The following is a 13,168-nucleotide window of genomic DNA, read 5'->3' on the forward strand; positions in this document are numbered from 1 at the left end:
CAGAAAAGGCTTTTCTGATGAAGGGTCTAGGCCCGAAACATCAGCCTCTCTGCTCCTATGATGCTGCTTGGCCTGCTGTGTTCATCCAGCCCTGCACCTTGGTGTCTCGGATTCTCCAGCATCTGCAGTTCCTACTATCTCCACACAGACACAGTCGTCCGAGGGTGGGATCGATCCTGGGTCCCTGGTGCTGTGAGGCAGCAGTGCTAACCGCTGACCCACCAATTTTCAAGGAAGGAATAGTCTTTCCAGCAAAGCCCACATCCTACAAATGATACAAAAGTTCATTATTTAGCTCACTGCTTGAAATTTGTCATTCTTGCAATTCATCCTGATGACTGCTTGACTGAGAAATAGACATCTGTCTGTTTTGTCAAGGGGCAACTAGGGACATTAATAACATGCCCCACGAGTGAATAAACAAAAGAAAATATATTTTAAGGAGTGTTTCTTTTCAAGAAGAGAAGTTGGGTAAGAGTAGGACTAACTGGATCATTCCAAGAGCCATCAAGGATGCAAGGAGACCATTCGGCCCTTATGTGCACTGTCTGATTCTACGGGTGAAGGGAAGAGGGTGATACTGTGATGTTGTCACTGGATGTGTAATCCAGAAACCCAGCCAAATGCTCTGGGGACCCAGGTTCAAACCCCACCACAGCAGCTGGTGAAATTAGAATTCACTTTACAAAACTGAATGGAAAATAAAGTGTCAATAATGGTGACAATGACAGCTGTTTTGAAGGCCTCTTCTAGAGTACTGTGTGCAGTTCTGTTATAGGAAGGCATATTACTAAACTGGAAAAAGTTCAGAAGAGATTTACCAGGATGTTTCCAGGAATGCAGGGCTCGAGTTATAAAATTAGTCTGGATAAGCTGGGACTTTTCCCACTGGAGTGTAGAAGGTTGAGGAGTGACCTTATCGAAGTTTATAAAATGGGCATAGATAAAGGTCTTTTACCACGTCTCATAAGCAAAGTTATCTTCCCTAGGGTGGGGAATTTCAAGACTAGGGGGCATATTTTTAAGGCAAGAGGAGGAAGATTTAAAAAGAAAAGATGAGGGGTAACTCTTTCACACAGAGTGGTTTGTGTATGGAATGAACTTCCAGAGGAAGTGGTGGATGCGGGTACAATTACAACGTTTAAAAGACATTCAGATAAGTACGTGAATAAGAAATGTTTGGAGGGATAAGGGCCAAACGCAGGCAGGTGGGACTAGTTCAGTTTGGGAACATGGTCAGGGTGGACTGGTTGGACTGAAGGGTCTGTTTTGGTGCTGTATGACTCTATGGCTAAAAGACACCCCATCTTGTCCTTGAGCAAGGGAAACCGGCCATTCTTAACTGGTCTGGCCTACATGTGATTCAGACAAGCAACACTCAATTCTTAACAATCCTATGAAACAGCTGTGCTAACCATTCAAGTTTAATTTGTACTGTATTATTGTATTACTGCAAGGGCAGTTAGGGACAGAATAAAAAGGTTGGTCTAGTTAGCAAACACATACACAGACTGCTTTTCAACAGAAAGCTTACATACCGCGGATTGGAGCAGGGTACTCTCTGAGTGTTGACATTGTCACAGAGTGGCTCACCTCCGTGGTAGATCCCCGTTCTCACGTAGATCTAAGGATGGGGGTGGGGATGGTGTTTGTAAGGGGAAAAAAAAACAGCATTACCTCACATTCCCACTGGCTGAGGTACAAATACAAACTAAGCACCAGATACACATAAACCCCAAGATCCTGCAGATAACCTGACCAGAGAAGCTCAAGTGAGCCACAGTAGAACAAAAAGCCAGACCCTTAGAAACCATTTTGGAAAGCCTCGCCAAATAAGGAACTGAAAAAAAAACCCAACATGACATCATATAGCTCCAAATATAACAGTGTGGAGCTGGAGGAACACAGCAGGCAGCATGAAAGCTGACCTTTCAGGTCAGGACCCTTCTTCAGAAGGGTTCCGACCCGAAACGTCAGCTTTCCTGCTCCTCGGATGCTGCTTGGCCTGCTGTGTTCCTCCAGCTCTACACCTTGCAATCTCAGATTCTCCAGCATCAGCAGTTCTTACTATCTCTGATATAGCTCCAAATGTTGGCTCTGTCCATTTCTCAGTTCCATTAACCAGTGTTTGAGCGAGAATGATTAAGTTGATTATGTTTGTTGGTGTCGCCCATCTTAGGGAAGGCACCTCCTGTATGTGCAAGGATGTATTACATTAGATCTTCCCCCATGTAACCCCATTTGAACACTAGAGTGACAATTTAGGCATGTGTTTGAGTTACCCTATGCCATAGCCTTCAGCTGTACAGTGGGAGGGGGGAGGTGAGGCGTGATATTTACAGAGCAGAATTTTTTAAAAGAATTATCTTTCCCAGCAGCAATCAGGGCTCAAATGGTCTGTCCAGGCCTGTCTTGACAAAAGGAGAAAAAGGACTTAAAAGTGGGGGGGGGACTCAAGGCAGTTCCTAGTGTGGAAATGCGCCATCACGTTCACATCGTCCCTCCAAACAACATCCAACGCAGACCCACCTCACTACCCTGTCCCTGTAACCCCGCAACCCCCATGGCTAACCCACCCTAACCTGCATTCCCCTGCACACTGTCGCACAAGTTAGCACAGTTAACCCACCCAGCCTGCACATCTTTGGGCTGCGGGAGGAAAGTGCAAACTCCACGCAGACACAGTCGGCTGAGGGTGGAATCAAACTCGGTGAGACAGCAGCGTTAACCACTGAGCCACCATGCCACTGCACAGTTAGCTCTCTGTTTTGAGACAGGGATAGCAGGGTTGTATCTCTGGCCTACTTCACTGGTAATAGAAAGGCCAGGGTAGAAAGACGACAGAATAAGTGGGGGAAAACGCTAATGCTGAAAGCCAGCAAAGCCAACAAACAGGAACCAGATGCCCAGTCCAAACGCCTTCCCGACATCAGGAACATCGGAAACCGGAGGCTGTTCAGCCCCTCCAGCCTGCTCTGCCAGTCAAGATGGCTGTTGGTCTAATTGTGGGCTCAGCTCCACTTGCCTGCCTCGTCTCGCCTCACTTAAAACTGATCAGAATTCTGTTCGGCTCAGCCTGGAATATATTCGGAAGGACTCGGCCACCTTCTAGGGAAAGGATTTCCACGGACCGGTGACCCTCCTCGAAGCAGAGTGTCCTCAAGCAGCCGAGCGGTGCGGGCGAGGGCTCCAGCAGGAGATCAGCCGAGATTAATGGTGCAGTGATGGCAAACGGTGGCGAGGCGGAGCTGGGAAGCTGAAGCAGGGGTTGGGGGTTTACCGAACGGAAAAGCCCACCAGCTCTCAAATCCCCACTGCGCCCCCACCGAACACTCACCTTGTCAATGTCCCGTATGTTGACATTGACGTAGGTGGCACACAGGATCTTGATCCGCAGCAGGTTGTTGAAAGACCACAGGGATTTGGCGGGAACCTCTCCGTTCATGTAGGAGGTGGCGGTAGAAATACGGCGCGCATACGAGGGCATGACAAAGGTGTTGGCTGGTAACTGGCTATACAGGCTCTCCTTGGACATCAGCATCAGGTGGGGTAACCGGCCAATCATAATGCAGCTTCTTATGTACTGAGAGAGAGAGAGAGAGAGAGAGAGAGAGAGAGCGCACAGGGGGAGCATCACTGAGTAACACTATTAGTAATAACAGGACAGAGACTGCTGGATTAATACAACAGGCTTTTGCATTCATCATGCAACTTGCACACGACTGGCACTTCCCAAGTCTCAAGTATATGACATTTATAAACAAGACGTAATAACTGATTCCAAACCGGCTGGTGCAGATAGCAAGAGTTTATTGATGCGCTCAGTCTTACACCTCGCATCCCACGTCTAGTGTCACTGTTGCTGTCTGTTTGTGATGTCCTTTCCTATTCATGTATGTTCAGATGTTTAATAGCCACCAGCTGTTCTTTTAAATTTTTAGCAAACCTTAGAAGGGTAGTGGCTGACCACACATTGACAAAACACATAGAAACAGGGACTAGACAGTTTTCAGTATACCATATCTATTTGTATGGGTTCAGGTCACTGATGATCAAAAATGGGGCTGGTCTCTGGTCAGCCCTCAACTGAAGCAGCCAACGAGCCTTCTAAAAGCTGTGTGTCGATGAATAAGTAAACTCAAGACAGACAGTCACATGGGAATCCAACTGGACTCCCAGCATCAATTCCCAAGGGGGGCACTGCACTGCGCCATATGCTGACAGTGGAGTACTCACCATCGCCTCACATTCTGTCAATACCAGAGGCATTCTCGCTCTCTCACATTTCCTGCTGATGTCTCTAAAAAGCAAACGCTCTGGCAAACACCCCACTCTGCAGGAAACTCTCACTTTATCAAGCAGAATTGCTCCCGGTGTCATGGGCACAAGCCCCTGTCTCAAGTCTTGGGGTTAAAGACAACTTTGTTTATTTCCATCCCTCCCCTCCCTGCAGGCAACAGACAAGAAATACCCTACATCTGACCATCAGGAAAATATGAACATTCAAAAAAAAAAAAAGTTGGATTCCTAATCCTGTGGGTGGGTGACCCATGCCAATTCTAATCTAGTGCTGGTTCTTGCAATGCCACTCTAGCCTGCTTCACAGGGATACTTTGGCGCTCTCATGTTCTTAGGAAGAGCACAGAGAGCCATTAGAATTCAGCTCCAACAGAGCAGGTTTACAAAGATCCCTAGCCCTGACCCGACCCATCGAAGTGGCTCACCTTGTACTGGCTGATGGGGTACTTTTCCAGCAAGTACTCATCACAACCGCACACTTTCAGAATGTACTTGCCCTGGTACTCCTGCACACACAGCTTCAGTTGCTCCAGCGAGAGGTGCATGCTCCTGGTCTTCTTGCGGATGGCCTCAGCGATCACCTGCTCCGGCATGTAATCATGGGGGATCTTCAGCGTGTATTTCTGCTTGTCATTGGTCGGTGACACGATCACCCAGATTGTCACGATGATGCGGCCTGCAAAAAGCGAACACATCCTGTGTCAAACCTCTGGACCATTCCCTGCATCTGACCAATACATTGGCTGGGCCCATTCGCTTCATCTGAACAATATTCACTGCATTGTTCAAATGCACTGTTTACGCCCATTTCCTGTATTGTTCCAGATTCCACAAACCAAAAACCTACTTACCTCAGCTGTAAACCAAACAAAAAAGTCCCACGGGATCTTCTACATCCTTGGCTGCCAGGCACAATGGGCTGAAAGGCCTTCTCGTGCAAGCTTCATTGAATCAGAGACGGTACAGCCAAGAATGTAGAAGATCTCGTGGGACTTCAACACACTTGCAGACGTGCTGCGGTAATTGGTTTGTTTGGGTCAGTCGCGTTACCATCTCGTGCACACACGCCTCCCCAGCCACCAGGAGCTCCCCACCCCCTCACCTTTATCCAGTTTGTTGTAGATGTGTTTGGGGAGATCTGCTGTAGACTCTACGTTAGGAGGGTAGACATACAGTGACTGGCTCTGGGGACCGCTGGCATCCCGAAGCTCCACCGCCTCTTTGCAGACACTCAGGATGTTGCGACGAAAGTCCTGGACCTCTGGATCCTTCACCAGCTCGAACTCACAGATCGGCATTCCGATCGCAAACCCTGCCGCGGGAGGGCACAGTTAGGTGCTGGCTTCTTTCTGTTGTGTGCACCCCTCCCACCAGAATGGCACTGACTCCGGGCTGTACGGTCGACGGGGGATAAAGCTTTTTTTAAACTGAACAATATCGCACACTGATGTGCTGCGGGAAGTGAAGGATTCACGGGCAAATTTCCTTCAATGGTGAAGCAACAGACATTCTAAAATAAAAACAGGATGGAATTTAATTTAGATAAATGCAAGGTGCTACATTTTGGAAAAGGCAAACCAGGGCAGGACTTATACACTTAATGGTAAGGTCCTAGGGAGTGTTGCCAAACAAAGAGACCTTGGGATGCAGGTGGATAGGATAGTGAAGGTGGTGTTTGGTACACTTGCCTTTGTCGGTCAGTGCATGGAGATCGGAGTTGGGAAATCACGTTACATGACATTGGTGAGGCCACTTTTGGAATCCTACTGGAATTCTGGTCTCCCTGCTATAAGAAAGATGTTATTAAACTTGAAAGGGTTCAGAAAATATTAACAAAGATGTTGCCAGAGTTGGAGGGTTTGAGCTACAGGGAGAGGCTGAATAGACTGGGGCTATTTTCCCTGGAACGTTGGAGGCTGAGGGTTGACCTTATAGAGGTTTATAAAATCACGAGGGGAATGGATAGGGTAAATAGCCAAGGTCTTTTTCCCCCAGGGTAGGAATCCAAAACTAGAGGGCATAGGTTTAAGATGAGAAGGGAAAGATTTAAAAAGGATGGGGAGGTTTCCCCCCCACACAGAGGGTGGTGTGTGTATGGAATGAGCTGCCAGAGGAAGTGGTGGAGGCTGGTACAATTACAACATTTAAAAGGCATCTGGATGGGGACATAAATAGGAAGGGTTTAAGAGGGATATGGGCCAAATGCTGGCAAATGGGACTAGATTTATCTAGGATATCTGGTCAGCATGACCGATTTGGACTAAAGGGTCTGTTGCTGTTTTGGTGCTATATGACTATGACAGAATGACATTAACCCAGAAAATCTACACTAAAGAGGAAAAAATAAAAAAAGTGTGGACATTTTCACACAGACAGGGAGCAAAGACAACGAGAAACAGGAGAAGGAATGCACCATCCTGCCCTATCGTTCTATGAAGGTCATGGCTGATCTGTCCCAGGCCACAACTCGTCATAGCCCTCAACTCCCGATAGGTCTGTAATCTACCTACCTCCCCTTAAAAACACATTCAGTAATCTAGCCTCAACTCTTCAGGGTAGAGCATTCCAGACAGACATTCACTACCCTCAAAATTCATTCACATCTCAATTTCAAACGAGTGTCCCTTATTCTGCAACTGCGACCCCTAGCCCATGATGACCACCACTCATGGAAACATCTTCTCACCACCTACCCTGTTAAATCCCCTTGGAATCTTGTTATGTTTCAATAAGGATTACTCCTTGTCCTTTTAAGCTCCAATGAAGAAAGCCCTAACCTATTTAGCCATTTTTGATAAGTCAATCCCTTCATCCCAGGAATCTGACTCCAATGTCAATGGCACCCTGTCCTCATGACTCGTGAGGAGTCAGTGAATCAAAGATCTGTCTCAGCCTTTAAATATACACAAGGACTCTGCCCCCCATAGCTCTCCTGTGGCAAGGAGTTCCAAAGAATGTCAGAGAAGAAATTCCTCCTTATTTCTGTTAAATTGGTGCCCCTTTATTCCGAGACTGTCCCCTCTGGTCCTACACTCTCCCATGAGGGGGAAAATCATCCCCTCAGCATTTACCCTGTCAAGTCCCTTAAGAATCCAACACGTTTCAAGGAGATATGGGGGGAACCAAAACCGTGCACAGTACTCCAGGTGTGGCCTCACCAAAACAGTGTACAGTTATAGCAAGGCTCCCTGAAACAACCTCAATTATTTGCAGTGACAGTATACAGGAGTGAGAAGTTGCAGCTATCGGGAATTGTGGAAACGGCTTTACTGCCGTAAATAAATGGAGGGGTTTGAGATGCTGCAAAGTTTTAACATAGCAGAGAAAAGGCCAATGGGTAGAAGAAAAATGGCCAGAACTAGGGCACATAAATCAGCAGGAAAGATGCTACAAACGCAATAGGAAATAAACATGCAACAGTCACCAATAAAACTAGGAATTCAGGAGAAATACCTTCATTCAGGAGTAGAGACAGTGTGTGGGACTTGCTCTCCTAAGGAGTGGGAGAGGTGAATGGATACATTGAAGGGGAAAACTGAAAAAACCAGATGAGTAAGAAAGGTATAAGGGGCGAGGGAGGTAGTTGGGCCGAATGGCCCGTTTGCGTATTGTAAATTGGAGGTGGTTCCCTCCCCCATGCTGTCGGGGACGGAGGATCCAGGCACTCACCTATCTCCCGGTTCAGGATTTTCTCCTCTCGGTTGCCCACTGGTTCGATCACCTTCAGAAGCGGCTGGAACAACCTCAGGTCACACAGTCTCCGCGTCTCATCGTAGAACTCTTCCCTTTCCGCTTCCTGGGTCACCCCCACAAAGATGTAGGAGGACTCATCCTGCAGGAGAGCAGGGGTTAGTGTGGTGACAGACAACGAGCAGCGAGTCATTGGGGGAGGAGGGGGGAGGTCTGTCCAGCTCAACGGGGTCAAGGGTCTGCAGCCCCTTGAAAACTTGGCAGCTCTGGTGGTCACCCCCGAAAAGGGTGGGGGGCCCCAAACTTCTTCACAACCCCGGTGCCATGTGGAAATGCTGCAGGCCCAACTCGAAGGGCAAGCAAGCCGGCGAGGGCATGGGAGTCACATACAGGACCGGGTCAGGAGAGGACGGTGGCTTCCCTTCGCAGAGAGGGGGCTGGCTGTTTTGTTTTCGTGTGTTTCTTTTTGAAAAATCATGCATCTATAAAAAGGTGCTGCCTTCAGATCTCCCACCTGAAAAGGTAGGCCTAACCCGCTGCACTGTGACCTCCCATCAGAAGTAGGGCTATGGAATATGTTCCCAAGTCCATTCCAGTCAAAATGGGCATCAAACCCAGGGATGTCGGCACCAGATGGATCCTTACTGGCCTCCCAAACCAGCAGCCCTGGCCCCCTCCAAGCTGTACCTGGAGTTACGAATAACAGATGTAGTGATTTGCCTTCCATCGAGAGGTGGGGGACAGGGATCTCTTCTGCGCCCAACATCTACCGTGGGCACATTTTGGAAGGATTTTCGGCTTGATTCACACCTTCCTTAGTTGTCAGATCCTGGAGTGGGACTGACAGTAGGAACTTCTGGTTCAGAGGCAGAGAATGGTTATCGTCTGTGTCACATCTGAGGGACATGATTGGCTGACTGGATCACCTCTCCCCCACCGGACCACCATTCTCCCAGTTCTTCGGAAAAATGGCACCACGGATATCTCTATTCAGAGAGAAAGAACGAACCGAGACCACCAACAGGACCTTGGTTTTATCTGAAATCCGGCTTTGCTGCCCTCCTCAGCGAGGTCATAGAATCCCCAGTGTGTGGAACCAGGCCATTTGGCCCATCAAGTCCACACTGACTCCTCCAAAGGGCATCCCACCCAGACCCATCCCCCTACCCAATCCCTGTAACCCTGCATTTCCCCACTGCTAACCCACCCTAACCTGCACATCCCTGTACACTATGGGACAATTTAGCACGGCTAACCCACCCTAGCCTGCACATCCTTCGGACCGTGGGAGGAAACCAGAGCACCCGGAGGATACCCACGCAGACCGAGGGTGGAATTGAAATCAGGATCCTGGTGCTGGGGGTGGGGTATTGGGTGGAAACAGGTTCAGATCCCATCACAGCAACTGGTGGAATTCATTTTTTAAAAAAAAAAAGGTACTTAATTCAAAGCTAGGATCAGGTGTCAAACCCCTTTCGGGGAAGGAAATCTGCCATCCTTACATGGTCTGGCTTATAAGTGACTCCAGACTCAGCAGTGGGAATTGACTCCTAGCTGCCCTCAGGAAGGGCTGAAGACACTCGTGTTAGGGAGCAATTAGGGATGCAGAATAAACACAGTCTTTGCTGATGATATCCACACACCAAGCAAAAGAGAAAGTGGCACGCCCAGGCAGACATAGGGTCTCCACATAGGAAACCTGGTGATTTATTCATTCATTTTGTGGGATGTGGGCATCGCTGGCTAGGCCCAGCATTTCTTGCCCGTCCCTAGTTGCCCCTGAGAAGGTGGTGGGGAGCTGCCTTCTTGAACTGTTGCAGTTCTCCTGCTGTGGGTTGACCCACCATGCCCTTAGGGAGGGAATTCCAGGATTTTGACCCAGGAACGGCGATATACTTCCAAGTCGGGATGACGAGCGGCTTGGAGGGGAACCTGGAGGGGGTGGTGATCCCACTTTCTACTTGTCCCTTCTGGATGGAAGAGGTCATGGGTTTGGAAGGTGCTGTCTGAGGATTTTCTGCAGTGCATCTTGTAGACAATACACACACTGAGCGTCGGTGGTGAAGGGAGCGGATGCTTGGAACTGTACATCCAGGGAGAGAAAAGGAGTTAAATTCTAAAACAGTGAACCCTCCCCGCCCCCCTCACCAAGAGACGAACCTGCAGGAGGTGGAAGAGCGGGTACTTTCGGGATTCCCGGAACAGCTCGTGCTTGATGCTGGTCAGCGTGGCCTCTCGCAGGCACTCCAGCGTGACGATTATCCCATTGGGAAGGCAGCAATCCACCAGGATGCGGGGGGGCATCAAGTGTAGGCCCCATAGCTCCCCCGAGGACGGGCGGGGAGGCATCCTGGCCGGGGGTGTGCGGGTGAAAAGTCCCTCAGCTCACGTTTGTTGATGCAGCTGCTTGGATTAACTGGAGGAGAGAGAGAGAGAGAGAGAGAGAGAGAGAGAGAGAGAGAGAGAGAGAGAGAGAGAAAAAGAACATCAGCACGGTCATTGTGGGGATTTCAAAGGCAGCTCCAAACTCAACAGCAACATCCTGCATCTACGTAACACCACACACACTGTGAAACATTCCAAGTCACTTCACCAAAGCACAGGCACATGAACAAAAGCGGGAATTGCTGGAGAAGCTCAGCAGGTCTGGCATTATCTGTGGAGAGAAATCAGAGTTAATGTTTCGGGTCCGGTGACCCTTCCTCAGAATGGGAAATACAGACCGGAATGCGGGAAAATTGGGAGGTTGCCCACTTTGAGAAGCAGCATAGAAAAAGGTGGGTATTATTTAAAAACAAGGAGAGAGACTTCAGGATGCTGCAGTACAGAGGGATCAAGGTACACCAATGCAAAACATTGCTCTACCTCCCTTGCACAAAGGCCAAAGACAGGAAGTCTCATGAGGATTTTGTGCAGATACCTATCTAGGAGCTGGATGTTACAGACAGTAACCATACCAGCTACCCAGTCTCTGAGCCCAGCACTACACTGAACCCTGGACCAGGAGAGGAAATCCTGCAGGAGAAGGGGTGACGAAAGACATGAATTTGAAGGGAAGGAAATGCACACTGCGCTGGAGGGTGCCCTTCCCTCACTCACTGATCGAGGGATGAGAATCCGTGAGGGAGGCAGCACTCAGCCTTCCTGCCTCTGGTCCAAACAGAACAGAAACCTCTTTGCCCACCACCCCGTCCAACCAAGCCTAACCTGTGTCTACTAACCCAAAAACAGCCATTAATTAGCCACTTGAGGACCTCAGTGATGGAGAGGGTGACCTAGGTCATGCCTGGCTAAAAAAAGCTCGCTTCCAGGTCAGGGGTAGGACAAGGACAGAGCACTGACAGAAGTTTAAGTGTGGATGGAGGCCACTCAGCCCACAGAGCATCAGAAACATCAAGTTCAAGTGTAAAGTTCATGGTGGACTGGGCAGCAGTGAGCCCTGTGTTCTAAACACTCCAGGGACTTGAACTTCAAGCAGCAGCTCGAAGCACTGCAGCAGATAGGTGCATGCGCACATAGGGTCCCCTTCGCTTCCGAAGGGGTCAAACACTCCTTGGCAACGCCTAGGGGACCCTGGTCCATGACTGACCAAAACACAGGGACAGACGGCATCAGGAATTTGCAGAGGGGAGGTGAAGGCATTTACAGAGAACTGAACCCCCCCCCACCCCTCAGTGACCCAACACTCCAACTCTCCAAGTACTGCCTACACCAACACGAGACCAAGTCAGACTTATTAACTATCTCAGAACCAACCAAACTAGAGACAACTGACTTGGTCTTTGACCCCTGTGGGGCAGTCACTGAGGAGGGGAGAAACCCCATCAACATAACCACCGGAAGGGAAGGCACAGAGAACACCCAACTGGAAGACTGAAGGATGGTTAATATGGTGCCATTACTTAGGAAAAGCCAGGGAACTATAGACCGGTGAGCCTGACATCAGTGGTGGGTACATCATTAGAGGGAATCCTGAGGGACAGGATTTACATGTATTTGGAAAGGTAAGGACTGATTACAGATAGTCAACATGGCTTTGCGAGTGGGAAATTCAGTGTCTCACTAACTTGATTTGAGTTTTTTGACCAGATAGGACTAGATTAATCTATGCCACCATTTGGCCATATCCCTCTAAACCCTTCCTATTCATGTATCCATCCAGATGCCTTTTAAATGCTGTAACTGTACCAGCCTCCACCACTTCCTCTGGCAGCTCATTCTATACACACACCACCCTGTGTGAAAACATTGTCCCTTAGGTCCCTTTTAAATCTTTCCCCTCTCACCTTAAACCAATGCCCCTCTGGTTTTGGACTCCCCTACCCTGGGGGAAAGACCTTGGCTATTCACCCTATCTATGCCCCTCATGATTCTGTAAACTTCCATAAGGTCACCCCTCAGCCTCTGACACTCCAGGGAAAATAGCCCCAGTCTATTCAGCCTCTCCCTATAGCTCAAACCCACCAACCCCTTTCAAGTTTCACAATATCTTTCCTACAGCAGGGAGACCAGAATTGGACCCAGTATTCCAAAAACGGCCTAACCAGTGTCCTGTACAGCTGTAACTGAACGTCCCAACTCACTGACCAATAAAGGCAAGCGTACCAAACACCTTCTTCACTACCCTAGCTACCTGTGACTCCACTCTCAAGTAACTATGACCCTGCACTCCAAGGTCTGTTCGTTCAGCATCACTCCCCAAGACCTTACCATTAAGTGTACAAGTCCTACAACGTATCATTTTTAGCTAAATTAAACTCCATCTGCCACTCCTTGGCCCATTGGCCCATCTGAACAAAATCCCATTGTGCTCCGAAATAACCTCCTTTACTGACCACAACACCACCAATTTTGGTATCACCTGCAAACTTACTAACCATACCCGCGACGTTCACATCCAAATCATTTACCTAAGTGACAAAAAGCCGTGGACCCAGCAACAATCCTGGTGGCACACGGCTGGTCACAGGCCTCCAGTTTGAAAAGCAACCCTGCACTACCACCCTCTGTCTCCTACCTTCACGCCAATTAAAAACAGCTCCAGAAAAAGTCAGTTAACAAAATAACAACAATATTCTCCCATCATTTAGTACCATCCTCAAAAGGTAGATGTGCCGAGTGGCAGCCGGAGGGAGAGACAGAGAGACAGAGAGACAGAGAGACAGAGAGACAGAGAGAC

The 13,168-nt window shown here is 48.8% G+C and overlaps 2 protein-coding genes across 2 annotated transcripts in view; one reads left to right on the top strand and one right to left on the bottom strand.

Moving 5' to 3' along the window:
- The window catches only part of LOC109925754 (ephrin type-B receptor 4-like), a 190,249-nt gene that overhangs the window by 62,691 nt on the left and 114,390 nt on the right, over window positions 1-13,168 (top strand). The gene's annotated exons all lie outside the window — the stretch shown is intronic.
- LOC125487775 (phosphatidylinositol 4,5-bisphosphate 3-kinase catalytic subunit alpha isoform-like) overlaps window positions 1-13,168 on the bottom strand; it is a 14,938-nt gene that overhangs the window by 1,504 nt on the left and 266 nt on the right. The window contains exons 2-7 of the mRNA XM_048620043.1: window positions 10,150-10,405; window positions 7,969-8,131; window positions 5,402-5,611; window positions 4,725-4,975; window positions 3,338-3,583; window positions 1,535-1,624 (exon numbers count right to left, since the gene is read on the bottom strand). Coding sequence (XP_048476000.1) covers window positions 1,535-1,624; window positions 3,338-3,583; window positions 4,725-4,975; window positions 5,402-5,611; window positions 7,969-8,131; window positions 10,150-10,338 — 1,149 coding nt within the window. The 5' untranslated portion in view covers window positions 10,339-10,405. The remainder of the gene's footprint in view (window positions 1-1,534; window positions 1,625-3,337; window positions 3,584-4,724; window positions 4,976-5,401; window positions 5,612-7,968; window positions 8,132-10,149; window positions 10,406-13,168) is intronic.

The sequence above is a fragment of the Rhincodon typus genome, chromosome 45 (genome assembly GCF_021869965.1).
Source record: "Rhincodon typus isolate 14 chromosome 45, sRhiTyp1.1, whole genome shotgun sequence".
NCBI lineage: Eukaryota > Metazoa > Chordata > Chondrichthyes > Orectolobiformes > Rhincodontidae > Rhincodon > Rhincodon typus.